Source organism: Cervus canadensis, chromosome 30 (genome assembly GCF_019320065.1).
Source record: "Cervus canadensis isolate Bull #8, Minnesota chromosome 30, ASM1932006v1, whole genome shotgun sequence".
NCBI classification, from domain to species: domain Eukaryota; kingdom Metazoa; phylum Chordata; class Mammalia; order Artiodactyla; family Cervidae; genus Cervus; species Cervus canadensis.
In genome coordinates, this window is record NC_057415.1 from 11166640 (window position 1) to 11190721 (window position 24082).

The 24082-nt window shown below is 40.8% G+C and overlaps 1 protein-coding gene across 1 annotated transcript in view; it reads right to left on the reverse strand.

The window, feature by feature from the left end:
- Positions 1-19942, reverse strand: part of SLC28A3 (solute carrier family 28 member 3) — a 118817-nt gene extending 98875 nt beyond the window's left edge. The window contains exon 1 of the mRNA XM_043453802.1: positions 19795-19942. Coding sequence (XP_043309737.1) covers positions 19795-19872 — 78 coding nt within the window. The 5' untranslated portion in view covers positions 19873-19942. The remainder of the gene's footprint in view (positions 1-19794) is intronic.
- Positions 19943-24082: the final 4140 nt, after the last annotated feature.

Genomic DNA, 24082 nt, shown 5'->3' on the forward strand with positions numbered 1-24082 from the left:
CATGGACTATGACTTCTGTGAACTTTCTAAGAATTTTTTTTTTGACGTGGACCATTTTTAATGTCTGTATTGAATATATTACAAAATTGCTTCTGCTTTATGTGCTTTTTTTTGCTTTTTTAAAAAGTTAATTTATTTATTTTAGTTGGAAGCTAATTACTTTACAATATTGTGGTGGTTTTTGCCATTCATTGACATGAATCAGCTTTTTGGCCATGAGATATATGTGGGATCTTAACTCCCTAGCCAGGGGATGAACTTATACCCAGTACATTGGAAGGTGAAGTCTTAACCACTGGACCACCAGGGAAGTCCCTGGTGAGCTTTGTTGAGGAAACTTCTCAAGGGAAAAATAGCCAAATGGAGAAATGTTGGCAAAATAAGTGATAGTATGTTTTGAATCTTTTTTAAATGAATCAAAATCCAAAACAATTTAGGGATTAAGATTCCAGAATAAATTATAAACATTATAACCCCTACTAATGTAGAAAAAATGATCAGAGCACCGCTTGAGGGAGGAGGAAATAAAAAGATTGATGGTAGGCTAAGTAGGCCTGTTTCCTTAACTTTTAATTTCTGGAACTGGAAGAGATTTTAAGTAGCAGTGTTTAAAGTAGAAAGGTAAATGCTAAAACATATATAGTCAGCTAAAACCAAGTGATGGAAGAGAAGGAAACAAAATAATGGAAAGTAGAAAATATACAAATTTTGTGATCATTCACAATTTTAAGTTGGTTATAAAAGGAACCATTAAATAAACAAATACATCTTCAGAAGAAACCAAAAAATAAAATAAAATAAACCAAACCAAACAACGAAAAGGTTAAAAAAAAATTACAACCTGAAATATGATGAGAGGAGCTTTTTTTTTTTTTTAAGTTGCTCAGTTGTGTCCGCTCTTTGTGACAGTATACAGTCCATGGAATTCTCCAGGCCAGAATACTGGAGTGGCTTGCCTTTCTCTTCTCCAGGGGATCTTCCCAACCCAGGGATTGAACCCACGTCTTCCACATTGCTGGTGGATTCTTTACCAGCTGCACCACAAGGGAAAACCAAGTATACTGGAGTGGGTAGCCTATCCCTTTTCCAGCGGATCTTCTCGACCCAGGAATTGAACTGGGGTCTCCTGCGTTGCAGGAGGATTCTTTACCAGCTGAGCTACCAGGGAGAGGAGCTGCTGCTGCCAAGTCGCTTCAGTCGTGTCCGACTCTGCGCGACCCCATAGACGGCAGCCCACCAGGCTCCCCTGTCCCTGGGATTCTCCAGGCAAGAACACTGGAGTGGGTTGCCATTGCCTTCTCCAATGCATGAAAGTGAAAAGTGAAAGTGAAGTCTCTCAGTCGTGTCCGACTCTTGGCGACCCCATGGACTGCAGCCCACCAGGCTCCTCCATCCATGGGATTTTCCAGGCAAGAGGACTGGAGTGGGGTGCCATTGCCTTCTCTGGGGAGAGGAGCTAAGAGCAAGCAAATCAGTTTGAGTCAGATAGAATAACAGAACACAACCATATACTGAAAATGACTCAGTGGTCATCATCTTAATCAATCCAGGCTGAATAGAGCACAAAAAACTCAATGACTGTGTCCAAAAAAATACCAGTGGTCAGGGTACACTCAGACTCTTTAATGTATGGCCATCTATATACAAGTGGCATGGATTAATAAGGGAAACAGGGAGAAAAAATTTAGCCATGTTTAGAAAGAGGTTGAGAGAACTCTTTCAGTTTATGACAAATCAAATGGGAAAGTAAGGATAAAGGAAAACCAACATAACAACAAAGAATAGAAATCTAACATCTCTTGAACTCCAATAAAAAAATATATTGTAGCCGAGATGGCTAGTGGTCCCCAAAATCTATTCTTCCCCATTTCCTTTAGAAATAGAAATTCTTCCCCCATTTCCTTTAGCAGGACCTATGATTTCCCAGAAAAGGGCATGTTTCCTAACTTCCCAGCGGTTATGATGAAGTCTGCATTTGTGATTGAAGCTATGTGCAACTTCTGGGAGCTGTTCTAGGAAAGGACAGTGGGTGGAGCTGACAGAGCCTTTCAGAATGTTTTTAAAAACATAAAATTAAATATATAGGATTAAAAGGAAGCCAATTATATTGAAATACCAGTTATTAAAATATTGAAATTAATTTGTGATAGGATAACATATATGCATCTCTATTAACACATTATAAAACAGGAAAAAAACCCCAACAAGGTTCAGTGGCAAGTTCCAATAACCACATTAATTTCAATGCCATGGCTGCAAATTATGCAACAGATACGAATTCTTTTTTCTGCTTGTATTTATTAACTCAATGTAGTGAGGCTCCTGTCACAAACATTTCAAACATGGGGTTCGACCTCCCCTTGGTCTATGGAGTGGAATGTGCTCCTTTCCCATCAGGCCCATTGGGAAGGTTTCCCTGCCCACTCTCCAGCTGACGTATCTCTTAGTTATGAAGCCACCATAAATGCATACATCTGGGAGAATATGGACCTTTTTAAAAAAATTTTATTTGTCACTGGAGGTCCTGGTTTTACATCTGATTCTATTCGCATTAACATCCAGTAAATCTACTAGTGAGATAAATCACATAATGCCCAGGAATAAAGAACTTTGCATTTGATCCTTATAGATTCTTGAAATAAGGAGAAAATGAGTGGTGGTTAAGCTTCCTGCTTAACTGTCTGAGGCTGACATCATATGATTTTTCTAAATGACTTTTTTTCTATCAGAAATCATCAGAGTCCTGGGTTACATTTAAAAGATGAAATGCAGATTATTTTCCAGTGTAATTCTGGAACCCGACCAGACCGAGCTCAGGCAGACTGGAGAGTGGTTGTTGCATGCAACGTCCACTTGGTGGCGCCACTCCCCTAATGCTGCTAGATAGAGGTGCCAGGAAGGCCAACCCAAGGGCCGCCTCTGATTCTGGCAGTCTGGAGGCTGGAACCTGGTAAAAACCATTACTGTGACCTCATTTTTATATACTCTGAATGCTTACTTAATATCCTGTCTAGGGTGATTATATTTAATAAATAAATCCAGTCGTTGGTAAAAAGCATTCTGAGATCACTGACCAAATCTGGGACAAATTGAATACAAAAAAGTAAAAAATATGAATAAAGTCTGTAACTTACTCACGTCAAAAAATAAGGTGGAATGACAGATGGATAAAGGACAGCATAGATGAAGAAATATGTGATAAATTGCAGTAAAATATAGATTGTAGGTGTGTTCACTACGAAACTCTCAACTTTTCTGTATGTTTGAAAATTTTCATAATATAATGTTGGTAATTAATTATAAAATGATGAATAAAAAGGAATGTTAGTCCACAGTGATATTCAAAAAGAGAAAAAAAAAAGGGAAGTTCATTCTTTTTAAAAGAAAAGAATAGGGTAAGGAATATTGACAAAATGAAAGTCAACATTTTACAATTCCTAAGGTAATAATTGATTGAGAAAAAGGTCATCAATGGATGCAAAAACCATGGGGTGAAATGTACTGGGGACCTGAAGAATCACTGCTCATATCACTTACTAATTAGAAAGAGAAAAATGTGACTTCATAATGGAATAGTCTACCAAGTTATCCCAATAAGTGGATAATAGTTAAGTTTCTCTAGCACACATATGTGTATGTTTTCCTTTTTTCACATATGGTTTCTAGATCCTGGAACTTGCTAAAAGTCATATACATGCAGAATTGTACTTTCCTAGACATCACTGCCCTTCCGCTGAGCTGCCTTTCCCTCTTATCTTAGTTTTTGATAACTGTACTTGATAATAAGTGATTATTTCAGCCTGGTTCCAATTTCCTGTTATTGTTCCTTTTGCCTTTCTTTGACTTAAGTTGATTGTTTAAATATTTGAGGACAGTCCCACGAGGACACCTAAGATACACTTGAGAGGGAGAGGTCTCAAGACACCCACAGAGAAGCTAATCCTAAGAACAATAATATGACAACTTCTATACTTCTTATTCTGGGTCGGGCACAGGGCTCTGTGCTTTCCCATGAACTACCTTACTCAACCCCCTTTGCCCTTGATTTTCTAACATTTGCATCTTCATTAACTTTTTTGTTATGTGAAGTTAAGAATTCTTCTCCCATTAAAAACCAGTTTTCTATCTGCACTTACTGGTTGCTGTGGTCTGAATGTTTGCATCCCCTCAAAACTCATTATGTTGGAATTCTAACCCCCAAAGATGGTATTAGGAAGTGGGGGTGAGCCATGAGGGTGGAGCTTTAATGATTGGGAATAATTAGTGCCCTTGTGAAAGTAAGCCCACAGAGATCCCTACCCCTTCCACCACATGAGGACACAGGGATTTCAAGGGTGCTGACTATAAAACAGGAAGAAGGCTCACACTAGAACCATGAACCATGCTGACACCTTGATCTTGGGCTCCCAGTCTCCAGATATAAATTTCTGTTATCTTTAGGCTACTAAGTCTGTGGTATTTTGTTACAGCAGCCTGATCAGATAAGATACTGGTTCTATTTTCTTGCCTCATATTCATTCTTTAACCCATGCCAAACTGGCTTTCATTCCTACCATGCTAGAAATCACCCTTGCTAAAGTAAATCAATGGTTTCCATTTCCCTAAATGCAGTTTTCATCGTACACAATGGACCAGGTACTCTTTGAAATATTCTTGTCCCTGACTTCTGTGATCACATTTTGTTAGTTCTCTCCTACCATCTGGGCTTCTTCTCTTTTCACCCAACCCTTAACTGTTATGCACAGTTCCCTGGGGCTCCCTCCCAAGTACTCTCATTTACTCCTTTAACAAATTCTTACTGTGCACCTACTATGGCAGAGACTCTGTATTAGTTACTCGGCATTGCATATACAGTCCCCTTTCTCAGGAACTTTAGAGGGAAAGCTGTCAACCATAAATTACTTAACCGATCATTTCATTATAATCAGTATGCTAACTAGTGATAGTGCTCAGCCACTCAGCCGTGGCTGACTCTTTGCGGCCCCGTGGACTGTAGCCTGCTAGGCTCCTCTGTCCATGGGATTATCCAGGCAAGGATGCTGGAGTGGGTTGCCATTTCCTCCTCCAGAGGATCTTCCTGACCCAGGGATCAAATGTGTCTCCTACATTGGTGGGTGGATTCTTTATCACTAGAACCACTTGAGAAGCCCCGTAGTCGGTATAAGGACTATTGGAAAGTTCAAGGTACCACTTCAACAGGTTAACTGGAATAAACGTGGCTTTGTCTGAAATTCCAAAGATTCAACCCATTCAATCACAGGGGGAACCAGAAATGCTCTTATAAGCAAAACATCTCACATTTGAGGAAAAAATTAACAAACAAGAATAAAATCCTTCTGAATTTCTCAGTTGAAATTAAGGTTCTTCTTATTCTCATTTCCTTCTCTGAAGTGTTTCACTAGGTAAATCTCTAGTCTGTCTGAAGGGATCAAAATTTAGGTGGCGAGGTGATTGCAGATTATGTTTTGTTTATAAAAATGCTTTTGCCGGGAGGGGGGATCGGGATGGGGAATAAGTGTAAATCTATGGCTGATTCATATCAATGTATGACAAAACCCACTGAAATGTTGTGAAGTAATTAGCCTCCAACTAATAAAAAAATTTAAAAAAAAAAATGCTTTTGCCTTGTGCTATGAGGCTGCTGGTGATCTTTCTGTACAGCTCCTGATTCTCAAAGATCAAAAGATTAAGAGATGTTGGCTATCTATATTTTGTTGCAACTTTTAAATATACCTTGAACTTCCAAACCACATCATTCCAGCCTGGTAGGGCAAATATTTTTGGATCTTTGATCAAAACCTGGAATGATAGCTTTCATAGAAGGCAAAAAATAAAGTCATTTTCTCCTTATCCCAACTGTAACAAGATTGTGACTCCATCAAGAGTTCCTTCAATGTTGAAGCCCAAGTGGTTGGTTGGTTCTTGTATTAGAACTCAAGTTGGAATTACATAATTCTTTGAAATTTGGGGGTCTATGTTATTTATTATACATGGCCTAAAAACATTGTTCTGTCTCTGTTATTACCTGTCACCCACATTTCTAGGGTTTGTTGTTGTTCTTATTGTTATTTTTGTTGTTAACCTGTCTTCTCTTAGAGTTCTGGACCTTCTTGGTTCCCTCTTCTCCCTATCTGGACAGTTTCAATTTTAGAATGATTCACATGTTAAGAGGTAATTTGTTACACATTTCCTATTCCTTATGGCATCCAAACACCAAACAAAAGGATAAACAGCCTCTTCCCCCTTTAATAAACAGAACCCACACAGATATCCATGTATAATAAAGCCGCAAATATTCAAAGCTGTGGCTGTTAATAAGGTGGCATTTTCAACTGGTGTCAAAGCTGATGTAAGGAGTAAGAGTGTCTCACTTAGTAAAAACATCAGAACTCTTCATGAAATTTCGGGCTGTGTAAAGTACATTTTAAAAGGGTACATAAGTCAGTATAGTAGAGGGGTCCTGTTCAGTTCAGTTCAGTTTGTCAGTCGTGTCCGACTCTTTGCGACCCCATGAACTGCAGCACGCCAGGCCTCCCTGTCCATCACCAACTCCCAGAGTCCGCCCAAACTTATGTCCATGGAGTCGGTGATGCCATCCAACCATCTCATCCTCTGTCATGCCCTTCTCCTCCTGCCCTCAATCTTTCCCAGCATCAGGGTCTTTTCAAATGAGTCAGCTCTTTGCATCAGGTGGCCAAAGTATTGGAGTTTCAGCTTCAACATCAGTCCTTCCAATGAACACCCAGGACTGATCTCCTTTAGGATGGACTGGTTGTATCTCCTTGCAGTCCAAGGGACTCTCAAGAGTCTTCTCCAATACCACAGTTCAAAAGCATCAATCCTTTGGCATTCAGCTTTCTTTATAGTCCAACTCTCACATCTATACATGACCACTGGAAAAATGTAAAGGCATCTAAACTTGCTATGAATACTAATTCCCACGTGAAGCCATGGGTAGACAGTGGCTCTGCTCTAAACCACATTTTAGCAATTGTGTTTTTTTCCTGATTATATTTTTAATGTACTTTGATGTTTATGCTGATGAGTTTTTAATGTACTTTTGGAGATATTTCAGTCTTGTGTACTCTTCTGATGTCAGAAAAGTACCCCTGGTTGTTTGTGGTCTTATCGTATAATCAGCCTACCACAGGCTTTCATGTACAACAAGGTAATTAATATTGTGCAAGTGTCAAGTACTTTTGCTATAAAAGTAGTTTGAAAAATAAGAAATTATTTAAAATGGTTACAGAATACAAGTTAATTTCCTTTCCCCACTTAAGTCTGCTTTACCAGCAAAAGGATCACTTATTTGTCATTGTGGAATTCTTAGAACATGTGTTTAATCCTCTTAAATACACTCAGTACTAAAAAATCTGTATTTCTTATTTTGGTAAGTATGGTAAGTTCTTTGGGTACAGAGTACAAGGTGCAATCAAACAATGGTGAGGACCTGTCCCACTGGATCTCTTGAGTTGTCTGATTTTTTTTTCTCCAGTGTTTTGTTTTACACAGCTTTTGAATTTCTTAACTTTTGTTGTGTGTACTAAATACTGCATATGTACTATTCTGATTGTTTACTACCAATAAAAGACCTGTTAATCACACACACAGAAAAATTAAAATTAAGTATGGTCTAATACTTATACAAAACCTGTGAAGAATATAACACTTGTCTGTGAAGCAATTTGGTCAGACAAATCACTAAATGACTTTATTCTTTCAATTAAATTTCTTAATTTCATTTCTAAAATTAACAGCAGAAAACATAGCTTCAGCTCTTCATTAATGTCTATTATTGGAGAAAGAGTAAGAATGAAGAAAAGGGAAAGAGGGAAGAAGAGATGCAGGTGGTATCAAGAGACATTGAATATCATTAATGATACCTTCATCTTGTATACCTTGAGTAGCCCCTAAGCTATTCAAAATCTTGCTTTGTTTTTGCAACCATTGGTTTATATAGTGGGTGTTACAACTTGGGACCTTCCTGCAAGTTCAGTGAAATCAATCCCAAGTCTACTTTCAGTTCTTGCTTCAGCCACTCTCCAGCCCTCTTCATGTAACAGGAACTTCCCTGTTGGTCCAGTGGTTAGGACTCTGAGCTTCCATTGCAGGGGGCCCAGATTCAATCCCTGGTCAGGGAACTAAGATCCCACAAGCTATGCAGTATGGAAAAAACAAAATACGTTGTTTTATGCCAAAGCCTGAATCACCTGCAGGATAAAGTCTGGGTCAGTCATGCCTGATTCTTGAGTTATTGTGGGGAGTTATGGTCATTTATTGCTAAATATTATCCTTACTTAGAACTGCAGTATTTTATGCTGGTGGAGAGCATATCATTATGTCGTAGGCATTTGAATCTGCCCACAACTGGAAAAACTTTGGGTTTTGGCTTCCCTGGTAGCTCAGCTGGTAAAGAATCCGCCTACAATGCAGTAGTCCCTGGGTTGGGAAGATCCCCTGGAGAAGGGAGAGGATACCCACTCCAATATTCTGGCCTGGAGAATTCCATGGATTGTATAGTCCATGGGGTTGCAAAGAGTTGAACACGACTGAGTGACTTTCACTTCACTTCACTTCAAAATTACCTTAGCCATTAAGCACTTCTTTCCACAGAGTGCTAATTAAGTGCTAGAAACTTACAGTATACAAAAAATTTTAAAAAGAAATTCATTTGACTAAATAGAACATGAATCAAAATGAACCAAAACATCTGCAGTGCCTGCACGGCTCAGTCATGTCTGAGTCTTTGTGACCCCATGGATTGCAGCCCCCCAGGCTCTTCCTGTCCATGAAATTTTCCAGGCAAGAATACTGGAGTGGGTTGCTATTTCCTACTCCTGGGGGATCTTCCTGACCCAGGGATCAAGCCTGTGTCTTCTGCAACTCCTGCACTGCAGGCAGATTCTCTACTGCTGAGCCACTGGTGAAGCTCCAGAATAAACCCAAATATTTGTAAATCACTTTTTAAAGTGCTGTGAAGAGCCCCAGGTATTGAGAACTGAGCTCTCCAGTGTGCTGGGGACCTCAGAGACATAAGATTTTACGTTCAGTTGACATGGTAACAATTCAGATCTGCTTGCTGGCATCTCTCACAGTTTTTCCATGAGTGGATTCCAAGATTTGCTATAAGAAGAGACAGACTTCACACTTAGAGTTCAAAATTTGGTTTCACATGCACCAAAATAGCCTCCCCACCTAAATGGTTTAAATAATAGCTGCCTGAGCATTAGTAGTAAATACGTGAGCATTTGTTAGATACCAATGCTTTACATTTGGAGAAGGAAATGGCAACCGACTCCGGTATTCTTGCCTAGAGAATCCTGTGGACAGAGGAGCCTGGTGGGCTGCCATCTATGGGGTTGCACAGAGTCGGACACGACTGTGACTTAGCAGCAGCAGCAGGGCTTTACATTAATTTCACAAAAGTCTTATGATGCAAGGTATCAGTTACTATTTTTGGATGAGAAAATAGGTATAGAAGTTATGTAACTTGGGAGTTCCTTGCTGGTCCTGTGGTTAAGAATCTGACTTCCAAAGCAGGGGGCGCAGGTTCAATCTGTGGTCGGGGAACTAAGATCCCACATGTTGTGGGGCAATTAAATCCATACACCTCAACGACTTGGGCCACGCTCTAAAGCCTGTGAGCAACAACTAGAGAAGACAACACTGCAGTGAAGACCCAGTGCACCAAAAAAAAAAAAAAAAAGAAAGAAAGAAAGAAGAAGAAGTTAGGTAGTGTGCCCAAATCACAGAGCTAGTAGTCTCGTTCTGAAGCTTCAATCCAAGGGGTTTTGCCCTCCTCAGAATAATTTAATACGTAGTTTTCAACCTCAGTGTCTGTGTCCTGTTATCCTCACTTTTCCCAACACCCAACAGTCTGGCTTTTTTCAAGAGTTCACCCCCTTTCTCTCTCCTACTTCTTCCTTAAGGAGAGGCCCTTTGCCATCTCCAGCCAAGGTCCAAGTCACATACGCTATGGCCAGTGCTTGGAACACTGCAGACTACTTCTTACTCCCACCGGTGCTTTTCTGAATTCTTCCTTTCCTACGCCTTTCTTCCCTCTTCCTTGACCGAAAGACCTTGTACTCTGCAAGGGAACAAGGAAGTGGCCGTGTGGAGCAACAGAAAGCCACAAATATGCGGTCCCCTGGAAATGTCCTTTGTTGACTCTGCCCCCCTTTGCTGGGTCCAACATACCCTGTTTCTAGACCTTTGCTTCTCTCCTGCTTTTGTTGCCTGCATCTGCTGCTCGATTAAACAAATACTTAGTTTCAAACCTCCCTGGCTGCACAAGTCAGACCAGTACTCTCTAACCAACTTCCTCCTTGTAAAGTTCCTGAACCTTTAGTCTTGAGTGGATGAGAAACTCAGAATGCAATAACTAGAATCAGAAAAATAAAGATTTTTTAAAAGCTAGGAAAGTTATAATGTAATATGCATGACAGAGTAGGATGATCAGTATATTTCCAAAGCTGAGCAGGTCAGCAGAGTAAGGTAACTGGGTGGTCCAGAAGAGGAGCTGTTAATGCCTGTTTTGGCCCCTTTTAGACTATGACTGACTCTTTCTCATGATGCAAAGAGCCTTGTCTCATGTTAATGGGTTACTTTCTGATCCTGTTTCATGGAAGAATATACATATATATTTAATTGACGTATAGTTGATTTATAACACATGTTAGTTTCAGGAGTATAGCAAAATGATTCATATAATTGCAAGATTTTGACTATAGTTCCCTATGCTATACAGTAGGTCTTTGTTGTTTATTTTATATATAGTAGTGTGTATGGTGAAAATAAAAGTGAAAGTCGCTCAGTTCTATCCAACTCTTTGAGACCCCATGGACTTTGTTCACGAAATTCTCCAGGCCAGAATACTGGAGTGGGTAGCCTTTCCCTTCTCCAGGGGATCTTCCCAACCCAGGGATTGAACCCAGGTCTCCCACATTGCAGGCAGATTCTTTACCAGCTGAGCCACAAGGGAAGCCCAGTAGTGTGTATATGTAATCCTAATTTATCCCTCCCTCTCATGGAGGAATTTATACCATGACTTTAGTTGCAACCTCTTATAATCTGGCTGGCTAACTTATTCTAGAATGTTCCTAAGTCCACAGAGTATAGAAATTCAGTTTTAAATGTAAACATATTGGTTTTAGATTCTTGGGACCAAGATTTTGAAATAGCAAAGAGCCATGAGTAAATAAGAACTGTCCTCTATTCCTGTATGCCTCTCTTTATCACCCCCCGACCCCCCTCCCCCATCTTCCTGTTCATGTCTCTCATATCTTTTTATTCAGGGCCTTGACTTCTCCATATAATGTCATATGAGAAAAATAGTTCTTGACATGGTGGCCTGGAGAATTATACCCTTTGGGCCCTCATGAGTATTTTCTTTCCACTCAGCTCAAAGGTCTGTGTAGTCAAAACTATGGTTTTTCTAGTAGTCATGTATGGATGTGAGCATTGGGCCATAAAGAAGGCTGAGCACCAAAGAATTGATGCTTTTGAATTGTGGTGCTGGAGAAGATGTGTGAGAATCCCTTGGACTGCAAGGAAATCAAAGCAATCAATCCTAAAGGAAATCAACCCTGAATATTCACTGAAAGGATTGATGCTGAAGCTGAAGCTCCATGTACTTTGGCCTCCTGATGCGAAGAGCCAACTCATGGGAAAAGACCCTGATGCTGGGAAAGACTGAAGGCAGTAGCAGAAGGGGGCAACAGAGGATGAGTTGCTTGGATAGCATCATCTACTCAATGGACATGAGTTTGAGTAAACTCTGGGAGATAGTGAAGGACAGGGAAGCCTGGTGTCCATGGGTTGCAAAGGGTCGAACCCAACATAGAGACTGAACAACAAACAGCAAAAGCTCAGAGTAGGTGCTCAAAAGATATTTGTAGAATGAGTTAGTGAAGGAATGAAAGCCTGGAAATATTCATTTTGAACATTTAGGAAATATTCTCCAACTCCCAGTCTAGGGGAGATCACCTCCTTATATCATGAATAGCACTTTTTATGTACTATGTTGTGCTACTTTGCCATCGTTACCTAATTTAACCTAACAGAAGCTCCCTGTTTTCAGTTCCTAGTATAATGTCTGGCATGAGGTCAGAACTCAATAAAATTTTTGTTGAATCAATAAATGTTATGCTTTATGTTGAAAGAGTTTTGGCTCTTGGAAGGAATGAAACAAACAAAGGGTGGAATTTATAAAACCAGGAGACTGGAAGGAACACCAAGATGTCTTCAGGTATGTTTCCTGACAATCATTCCCAGTAATCATCTCCTTTGTTCCTGAAAACCCATGAGAGGTTTCTTAACCTTGTGACTCCCAGGATTTTCATAAAAAACCTCTATTTACTGTCAAAGGATACAAGACATTTTTACCTTTTCTTTCTTTCTGATTTTCACAGGAAAAAGAAAGTATGGCCAGGCATGCGAAGGCTATAAATGGGCCAAAGGTCTTAGCCCATGTGTGGAGCAGATTTAGATGCCTCCAACTCCAGAGCCTGGCTTTGAGTGAAAATCATGCTGTTCTACGTCTGCCTAAATCTGCAATATGAAGACACAATTCCAAATTTCTGTGGCATGATAGAGAGTTGGGGTTCATGCTCCCAATAATCTGTTCTATATAAAATTTCAAATTCTCCCACCTTTGATATTTTTTGACAAATAACAGTTCAGTTAGCTTCTGGGGCCTAGTTTGTTATCAACATCAACAGTGTCTAGATAAAATGGGTCTGCAAGCACCACTATCTTCCTTTAAATTAAGAGCTTATGGAGTGGAAGTTTTATAATCAGTAGTAAAACAGAGAGAGAGAGAGGAAGCCTGATAACCAGTCTTGGATCTGTCTTAACTGCAGTAAGAATATTTTCTTGAAAACCTGGGCAGCCCATCCTTTAGAGGTCTGGAGTTTTGGGCTGTGTTGGCAGCATACAATGCCCTGTGAGCCAGTTTCAATTGGTGTTCCCATGACTGATCAAGGGCTTTCAGTCATCACTGTCATGACATCTGCATGACAATCAGGACCAGAGATAGATAACAAATCAGGTTTTACTCCATGCAATCAACATGTAGAACCTCAAAAGAACCCTCTTATAATCAGAAGGGATATTCATGGTAGGAAAATAAAGCATTTAATCTCCCTCTTCTCCTTTCCTTTTCCTATGACCAGTAGATGCCTGAATTCTTCCCCAGTTTTGGTAAAAGGCAGCCATGATGGCTGTAAGCCTTAGGCCTTGCTTAGGCCTTGCTGTATCATGACTGATCATCCGGTGCATTCCTCCCAAAGCTACTCTCACTCTCCTGAAGCCTCAGATGTGGCTAGAACCATTTTTCATTTAATCACACACACACTTCTTTATGACATGTCTAACTTCGCTATTTAAATTTCAGGTTATTGGGCTTCCCTGGTGGGTCAGTGGTAAAGAGTCTGCCTGCCAATAGAGGAGACATCGGTTCAATCCGTGATCTGGGAAGATCCCTTACACCTTGGAGCAACTAGGACCGTGTGCCTCAAATATTTAACCTATGCTCTAGAGTCAGGGAGCTGCAGCTAGAGAATGATCCTTGCTTGCCACAACTGGAGAGAAGGCCCACACAGAAAAGAAGACTCCCCCCAAATTAAAAACATATTAAAAAAACTAAGGTTATTGGTACCATTGCCAGGAATGATGGAGTAAGAACCTCTCAAATTCCTCACCTTCATAAAAGCAACAAGAACACTGGCAAAATTGTCAAAATCACTTTTTCAGAGCTCTGGAAATTAACCAAAGACTTATGACAATCCAGAGAGTATTTTTTCCAAGTAAAATGACTGAATCTCAGAACTGCAGGCTTTGTGGTGTCTGAACTCTCTAGTCATATTCCACTCTCCCCAGAGTCATGATGACCTTGAAAAACAACGGAAAGAGCAGTGAAAACTAAGCAGCCTAGCATCCTAAGGAAGAGGCAAAATGCAGCTGTCACTCTCCCAAAGTCCAGTTCCAAGATTACAGCCCTTATTTGACCTGTCTTGCAGGTCTTCTGCAATTCCCACTCACAAGGTCTGTCTTTATTTAATCTGAGTCTGCGTTCGTGTGTGTGTATGCATGCAAAGTCGCTTCAGTCCTGTCCAACTCTTTGTGACCCTATGGACTGTAGCCCACCAGGCTCTTCTGTCCATGGGATTCTCCAGGCAAGAAAACTGGAGTGGGTTGCCATGCATTCCTCCAGCAGATCTTCCAACCCAGGGATCAAACCTGTGTCTCCTGAGTCACCGTTCACCCAATACTATTTCCCTGAGGGCCATGGCTTAACATCGGAGGCAGCTGCTTGAGATGGTGATGACAGTTGGAGAAAAGAGCAAGATAAACAAAAATTTAAAGGAAAAGTTGGAGAATGAGATATCCATAAGGGAAACTAGAAGCCCAGGGACATGCCTGAGAAAGACCTGAGAAAAATAACAATTCTCATCTCTGGCTAAAGTTGAAACTCAACAGAAGCAGGGAGTGAAGTAAACACAAACTTGGACCTGGCCTGCTGGAGGACTGCAGACAATCTCCCCAGCAGTCACAGAGCTCCTGGCATGGACTGGGAGATGGATTGGTTTCAGGCACTTGGGAATTTATGTCAGATCCATTACTAATTATTAAACTCACTGAACAGAGCCTTTAGTAGCTACACATGACAATAAATGCAGACTCCATAGAATTAATTCCGTTAATTCAATAAACAAACCAATAGGAACAATAATGGCAACAGCAACAACCAGCAACACCAACAAACTCCGGAAAGGGGGGAGGTACTTGTTTTTCAGAATTACCACATTATTTTATTTTCTCAAATCGAAGTACAGTTGATTTATATAACGTTTTGGTAGTTTCAGGTGTCCAGCGAAGTGATTTAGTTCTATCTATATATTCTTTTCCAGATTATTTCATTGTAGGTTATTACCAGATGTTGACTAGAGTTCCCTATTTTATTTTGCTATCCTGAGGGAGGGAGGCAGATGAACAGAATGTGCAGGATGGGACTGTCCGAGCTGAAGGATGACAATGTCCTGTTCCTTGACCTGGTTGGTATTTTTTAATACCTTGTCTATCTGGTTTTATGTGTTTTTCTGCATGTTACACTTTATAATTATTGGAAAAACCCTTCCTACAACTCTGATCTTGCCTCTTCTGAGCCCACCTCTCTCCCCTTTGCCAGAGGAATGTCTTTTCTATCCTCATTTTCTCCAGGCTCTTAATGCCTACTTACAACACAAACTGTTTCCGGCCCCCACTCTGCCCCCAGTGACCAGTGATATCCAAGTTAGCAAATCAAAGGAACTTGTCTCCTCCATGGAGGAGTCTTTGCTTTCGACCTTGCAGTTCTTTTCCCCTCAGCTTCCCCAGACTCTTCCCCTTCACCTGGTTCTGTCCTCTCTTCCTGTGATTTTCTTATTCCTGAAACACTGGCGCTCCCCAGAGTCCCCTCCCATGGTCTCATCCACGCCCTTGCCCACCTCTCTGCTAACAGCCCCCCAAAGTATAGTGTCCCTTCCAGACTCTGGTGCAGGTATGCATGAAGCTTCCTGCTTCATCTCCATCTTCATCTGAATGTTCGGTATCATCTGAATTTCAGACAACAGGCCTCAAAATGAAGTCATTCTCTTCCTTGCTCCAACCTGATTCCTAAATTTCCTATCTCTGTAAAGGCAATCACTTCCAAGTTGACATCTCAAGCTAGAAATGTGGATGTGTTGTTCTCTTTAACCTGAGTACCAAGAGCTACGATTATTATGTTCACATTGTGCTAGGCACTTGTTACTTTATGCCTCGCCCCCTCTTCCAGATTCCTATTTTGAAAATCTCATGCCCTGAGTGGTATGTTAGGAGATGGAAGCTTTGGGAGGTGATTAACTCAAGAGGGCAGAGCCTTTGTGAATGGGGTTAGTGTCTTTATAAAAAGAGACCTCAGAGAGCTCCCTGGTATTTTTGTCTTTGTGAGGATGGGGGCCTCACCAGATATTTAATCTGCTGATGCCTTGGTCTTGGACCTCCCAGCTTCCAGAACTGTGAGAAATACATTTCTGTTTATAAGCCACCCAGTTCGAGATATTGGGTTGGCCAAAAAGTTTGTTCGGGACTTTGTCGACAAAGGTCGGTATAGTCAAAGTTATGGTTTCTCCAGTAGTCATGAATGGATGTGAGAGTTTGACCATAAAGAAGGCTAAGCATCGAAGAACTGATGCTTTCAAACTGTGGTGCTGGAGAAGCCTCTTGAGAGTCCTTTGGACTGCAAGGAAATCAAACCAGTCAATCCTAAAGGAAATCAACCCTGAATATTGATGGAAGGACTGAGGCTGAAGCTCCAAGACTTTGGCCACCTGATGCAAAGAGCTGACTCATCAGAAAAGATCTTGGTGATGAGAAGGATTGAAGGCAGGGGAAGGGGGCAACAGTGGATGAGTTGCTTGGATAGCATCATTGACTCAAAGGACATGAGTTTGAGCCAACTCCAGAAGATGGTGAAGGACAGGGAAGCCTGGCATGCCGAAGTCCATAGGGTTGCAAAAAATCAGACATGACTTAGCAGCTGAACAATAACAAGCCACCAAGTCTGAGATATTGGGTTGGCCAAAAAGTTTTTTTGAGTTTTCCTGTAAGATTTTATGGGAAAAGCCTGAATGAAATTTTTGGCCAACACAATATTTTGTTACAGCAGCCTGAGTGAATTAAGACAGTTTTTTAAGAAACATATAGTACATACATCGTTTACATATATTACAGAGTAAGTCGTGAAAATATTCTCAGGCAGGGCAGCTCTTACTCCTCTCCCTGACTCCTGCCAATCCCACTGCAGGGGGCCCTCTAATTAGTATGAATACTGTCACCCTGCATCAGTTTCCATTGCCTATAACCTGGTTCTGACCATCAGATTAACCTAACTGGTGTCTCAACCACACACAAATCTCTTCCCATTTCTGTTCACCTTTAAGTAGTAGAGTAACTTTAATACTTTGATCATATAAATTTTGGTCGTTTCCTTCTTGAACATCTGATGAGCACCCATGGAGGCCACATGGTCTAACACCAGCCTCCCCCACTCCCTTCATCCCCCCAGCTCCACGTCCTCTACCCAGAGCACACAGGCTCTTTCAGGCCCCGGGCCAGGGCACAGGCAGTTCTCTTTGTTTGAGATGCTCTGTTCACAACCTTCCCTGTTTATCTGGGAAATCCTTGCCTACCCTTAAGCAACACCTGATGTTCTCTGAACATCTGTGACGCAAAATAGTGCGTTATTCCCTCTTGAATTGGCTTCCGCCCTCCTGCTGCTGCTGATAAGTCACGTCAGTCGTGTCCGACTCTGTGCGACCCCATAGATGGCAGCCCACCAGGCTCCCCCGTCCCTGGGATTCTCCAGGCAAGAACACTGGAGTGGGTTGCCATTTCCTTCTCCAATGCATGAAAGTAAGAAGTGAAAGTGAAGTCTCTCTGTCATGTCTGACTCTTGGCGACCCCATGGACTGCAGCCCACCAGGCTCCTCCGTCCGTGGGATTTTCCAGGCAAGGCTCCCTCCCTAGTGGTGGCCATATCTAGGGGCCAGTTAACAATCGTGCTGAGTAAATAGGTGTCTCTGGAAATTCTTATTGAAGGTCTAGCACTGGACAGATAACCTGGCCAGTGCTTGAACAATCTGTATCACTGGAGGCGGAGATGATGAGGAGACATCTCACAGGTATCTCAATCTTATCTTCCATTAGTTACTGCCACTTCCCCACAATTTATTGACCCTAACAGCCCAATCCCTCTTTCCTTTGTCTATTCACTTCTCCACAATTTATCATCTTTTTTAAAAAGGTGTATAAGCCTCTGAGTCTTACTGCTTCATTGGGATTTTTACTTTCTTTCTGTGAAATTTATGTGTACAGAAAATTAAAAATATCAATAAAATTTGTATGCCTTTTCTCCTATTTAATTTCCCATTTGTCAGTTTAATTCACAGACCTCAGGAGCTGAATCTAAGAGAGTAGAGGGAAAGATTTTCTCTCCCCGACACTTATAAACTGTGAGATGAGCATGACTGTGACAAATACACAGACGATGAAACTGAGGATCAGGGAGGTTACAATAACTTGTGGAAGACTCAGGACAACTCAGGCTTGAGTCAAACCCTTTTACCTTCCTTGTTCCTTTCTTTGCTTAAACATTTGTTTTGCTTGTGTATTGAAGCTGAAGCCTAGGGGATTTCTGACATCTGGTCACGTGGGCTTCCCAGGGTGAGTGTCAGCTGAGGAAAGGAAGCATACTGGGGAAGAGCCCTGAAAAATCCCTGTCCCAGGCCCAGTCAGAAAGCCTGGTATTTTCTGGTGACAGTCTCCTGTGGAATATAGACCTGGGCCAAGCAGCATGACTCACTCAGTGAGTTTTGGTTGATGACATAAGACAGTTTGCAAAACCCAGCTGTGTGGGGCCTGATCTGACAGAGGATTTAACACCTGGTTTAAGGAAAAGGAACTCTGATCTGAATAGACATTTCTTCAAAGAGGACATACAGACGACCAACAGGCACACAAAAAAGATATTCAACACTGCTAGCTATTAGAGAAATGCAGATCAAAACTGTGATGTGATATCACCTCCCACCAGTCAGAATGGTGGTCAGCAAAAAATCCACAAACAGCAAATGCAGGAGAGGGTGTGGAGAGAAGGGAACCCTCCTACAGCGTTGGTGGAAATGTTAATTGGTACAGCCACTATGGAGAACAGCATGGAGGTTCCTTAAAAAACTAAAAATAGAGATACCATATGACCCTGCAATCCCACTCCTGGGCATATATTCATGCAAAAACATGATCCGAAAGTATCCATGCACCCCAATGTTCTTTGCAGCACAATTTACAATAGCCAAGAAATGGAAGCAACCTAAATGTCCATTGACAGAGGGATAGATAAAGAAGATGTGGTACATATACACAATGGAGTAATACTTAGCCATTAAAAAGAATGAAATTATGCCATTTGCAGCAATATGGATGAAGCTAGAGAGTGCCATTCTGAGTGAAGTAAGTCAGGCAGAGAAGGAGAAATATTGTATGACATCCCTTATATGTGGAATCTAAAAAGAAATGATACAAATGAATTTTGTATCAAAGAGACTCATAAACTTAGAAAATGAGCTTATGGTTGCTGGGGGAAGGTATAGTTAGGGAGTTTAGGAAGGTCAAGTACACACTGCAATATTTAAAATGGATAACCAGCAAGGACTGGAACTGCTCAATGCTATGTGCCAGCTTGGGTGGGAGAGGGAGAATGGATACATGTATATGAAGGGCTGAGTCCCTTCGCTGTTTACCTGAAACTGCCACAACCTGGTTAATTTACTACATCCCAATACAAAATAAAAATTTGAAGTTGGGTGGGAAAAAAAGAATACACATGTATGCTTAAAGAAAGGTAGAGAGGAAGGGACTCTGGGGTGCTGACTACGTTCAGGATCTGGATTCTTCCCCATTCTTCCCCGCTCACCAGTTCTTTGGGAAACTGTCTCTAGGTAAATACTACATCCTTGCCGTTTGAGCCCTAAACACAGCAGGAGAGAACACTCTTGTTTTCAAATGACAGGGCAGGTCAGGGATCAAAACAAGTTCAGTTAAGAGACTTTTCAGGTTTGTCAACCCAAGAAGGAAAGAATAATAGGCTTAAAGAGAACCATTAAGAACCTTATTGCATTACAATAATCCCTCTTCTTTAGTGAAGAAACTTGCCAGAAAGGCCAGGAAAGAACATTACTTACTCGGTCTTAAACATAAAACAAAAGACCTGCTGACCTGAAAGCCACTGTTGCTGCAACCCTGGGCCGGGAGGGCCGCCACCCTCTGCAGCTCCACGGAGCTTTTGCTGCTCATGGACTTGGGCTCCGGAGTCTTTTCAGATGTCTGGAGAGCCGCTGTATCTGTGAAATCAAACACAGCCTCTGCTGAAGTCAGAATGCCACCTGCTGTCATAGGCACCAGGCCATCGATTCACTTTGGGAACTTTGATCTAAATCTCCTGGTTGGGGTGGGGCAGGAGTGGCGAGGGGCGGGGTGGACGCTTTCAGGTCAGGTCCACCTACCTCATTAATCCTTCTCATTATCCCCATTCCTGCCGGCCCATTTTCACTCAGGAAAGAAGACTCCTGTGCTGCTCAAAACAGAAAAGGACATTTTCTCTACAGTCTTGAGTGAAAGAATCTAATTCCTGTGCTAGTGTTGGGCACTGGGAGTGGTGAGTGGCAGGAAAAATAAGGGCTGGCTATTACCAAGTGACCAGGATTCTGTGCTAGGTCTCTGTTCTAGACATTTCAGATGGTGGCCTTGATTTATCTTGAAACAAGGGAAAACTGAGGTGTCCATGAACATCACCTCAGTTAATCTGAGTAACAAAAGTTAATGGTTTGCTCAGGGCCACTTGGCTAATGAATGGACAGTGAAAAGTAAATTCAGGTCTGGTGGATTCCAAAGCCTTCTTACTCTATCCCTGCCAGCAAACAGGGTTGCTTCAAAAAATCCAACTCCTAGAGGGACTTCCCTGGTGGTCTAGTGTTTAAGACTTCTAAGAGTTTAAAAATGGTCCAGATCAAAATATCTTAAAAATAAATCCAGCTCCTAGAAATGGAAAGATGTAGCAGGTAAATGAAAAGCGACCATCTTAAAAGATTCTTTCCTCTATGAAATTTTTAGCCGTGGGATTTTTTCTTTTTTCAAAACTGCAGTTTCTCCTAGTACATTTAAAATGAACTATCGTGCGTCTATTAAATATTATAATTGTGAGGCCTGTGTGGAAATGTGAAAAATGTTCATGTTAAGTGAAAAACTAAAATGTATAAATTGAATGCTGTGTACAGTAGACAAAAAATGGAAGAAGATATAAAATTCTATTAGTGGTTATTTCTGGTTTTTTTTTTTTTAATCCTCTGCATGTTTTATTTTATTTAGTTATTGGGATTGCACTGGGTCTACATTGCTGCTTTCAGATTTTCTCTAATTGTGGTGAATGGGGGCTACTCTTCCTTGCGGTGCATGGGCCTCTCGTTGCGGTGGCTTCTCTTGTTGCAGAGCACAGGCTCTTGGTGTGTGGGCTTCAGTAATTGCAGCACGTGGGCTCAGTAGTTGCGGCCCCCAGGCTCTGGAGTTCAGTCTAAGTAGTTATGGTGAATGGGCTTAGTTGTTCCAGGGCACGTGGGGTCTTCCTGGACCAGGGATCGAACATGTGACTCCGACATTGGCAGGCAGACTCTTATCCACTGTACCACCACTACCAGGGAAGTCCTGGGTTGTGGCTTTATGGATGGTTGCTATTTTCTCTTTCATCCTTTGCTAAATTTTCTATAAAGAGTGGGATTTGCTATCATTATCATCTTATTGAATATATGTATACACAAATGTGTATATATGACCATATATACATGTATACGTATATATACAATATGATGATATGCACATATATACACACATGTGTGTATGTGTGCCTGTGTGTATGTTAAGAGCTCATTGGACGTATACTGCCTAGGTTCAAATCCTGGCTCTGCTACTCACTACAGTGAACTACAACTCAGCTCAAGATCTAAACCCAGCCTTCTGCCTGTCCTTAGGCAGCCCCAGAGCTAAGAATGGTTTCTAGATCTTAAAAACAGTTGAAAAAATTGAAAGGGTGAATATTTCATGACATATATAACTATATGAAATTCAAATTTCAGTGTCCATAAATAAAATTTTGTTTGCACACAAACATTCCCATTAATTTATGTATTGTCTATGGCTGCTCAAGACTCAACCTAGTATATAGTTGGAGAGGATCCTTATTCTTCAAAGAATAAGAAAAACCTTCATTCTTCTGTTTATGGTTGTAATTGCAGAAATGTGATTCAAATGTCTTGATATTCTTGCAGGTATTGTTATATGAACCTTTTAAAAGGCAACAACCCAGTATTTTCTCTACCCCTAGGCTATAGATAGCATGTTTGAAAAATTACAAGCATATTTGAGAGCAGGCCACAGTACAAGCAAGATCACACTACAGTATTGATTGAAAGACTCAATGACCTGCTCATTTCATTATAAGGCAATGCCAGCTAAAAAGAAAATTGAGAGCTACTTAGGGCAAATTGCATGTACAAGTAGGATGCTAAAATGTAAAAATAGATAGTCATTTCCAGAGAAGTTTTAACTTAAAATGCTATCTATCTGAAACTTTTGGTAAAGAGCTTTTAGAAGTAATGAAAATTCTGACTCTCTTGGCAACACAAGAATTAACTTGGGACTATTCATGGGACTATCACTTGATGGTACCTTGGTAGAAGCTATGGCTCATTTTAAACAATTTGGAGATAGACATTGTGATCAGAAAATGAGGTGAAAGACCCTTGCAACTTTCCAAGACTGCATATTAAATCATTCCCCAGTTACACAGAATCATTATTTGGAAGGAATAATTTGTGCCAAGGCCTGGGAAACTGTCTCTTAACTCCCTGCATCAGCTATTTTCATTGCAGGGTTCCTCAAACTCAATTTTAAACTTTGAAACCACTGCATGGCAATCAAATCACTGGACTTTTTAATTAAGGGATCTATGTTCTATTCCATTCCATAAAAGTTGGCTTTTAGACCAAAAACCATGGACTGTATATACAAACTCAAATATTAAAGAAAAACAAAAAACCTCCCAACCCCCTTCAAATTTATTAAAAATAGGCAAGTAAAAAATTATAAACACATGACAGCAGATCTTGTTTCACGTATGTAGTTCTATAGTAAGGTCATTCTTTTCCTTTTGGTGACATATTTCCAAAAAGAGTAAAATGAATGTAAAAAAATTGTCCACAACATTTCCCCCATGTTGAGAACAATGTATTACATGTTTCAGCATGACTTTTATCTGCTCCTGCTGTCATCCCTGGAAGGACATTTCATGTACTATAGATTGACTTTTTTTTTTTTTTTAATACATCTTGAAGTAGTTTAGTAAACTAAAAATGTAGTCCTGTGATGGCTACAAACCTTAATCTAACCAACTTGAATTTTTGAGTTGGTTAGTTAGATTAAGAGAGAATCCAAGAGTGAGGGGAAAAAAAAAAGCAATAATGTGTGTGTTTGAAATAGAAAATACTTTGAGATGTTTCTCCAACAAAATCACCTTTGAAGTTGGATTTTGCTTTTCAACACCCCTGCTATAGAGCTGATACTAGGAAAGGCCAGTTGTAGAATCTGCTGCCTGGATAATGCCTATCCATGATTTACGATTACTTGGCCTTCTGGATCACTTTAGTTATAATTCTTAGACAGATGATCTTGGTACAAGGGTGGACCAATAAAGCAAAAGGGAAGCAAACTAGCATCTGTTGATCATTGCCATGCACCATTTAGGTACTTATAGTGTTTCCATTTCATCTTTGCAACAACTCTACAAATGAGGTGTTATAGCCCCATTTCACAGATGAAACACTTGAGTCTCAGGGGACAAAGTGACTTTTCCAAGAACATAACTAGTAAGTGGCAACATCGTGATTTGAGCCCAAGCACCTGAAACATAGACCTGTCAAGAGCCAAGTTCTGGAAGGAAATAAAGTCCAAGAGAAGACCAACTGAGTTAATACCCAAAAGTGTTCAGTCTATTAGTGGGAAAAGCAAACTACAACCAAGATGAATGGAAAAAGCTTAATAAAATGGAAAAAACAAAGAGGTTGTCAGGACAGCAGAGTTTAATCCATCGGCATACTTCGAAATCCCCAAAAGATGTGCCAGTGCTTCACTGAGGCAATTTCTAAGAAGCCCCAAGAGTTGACCTGTCATATCTGATTCCACTGGAAGTATATGCTTGGACCTGCCAGTGACAGGAGGGCAGTGATGGTACCTACCTTAGTCTCTGTATTTAGCATCACTTAGAGCAGAGATCTCTGTTCGTTTCCAAGGCAAACCATTCAATATCATGGTAATCCAAGCCTATGGCCCAACCAGTAATGCTGAAGAAGCTGAACAGTTCTATGAAGACCTACAAGACCTTTTAGAACTAACACCCAAAAAAGATGTCCTTTTCATTACAGGGGACTGGAATGCAAAAGTAGGAAGTCAAGAAACA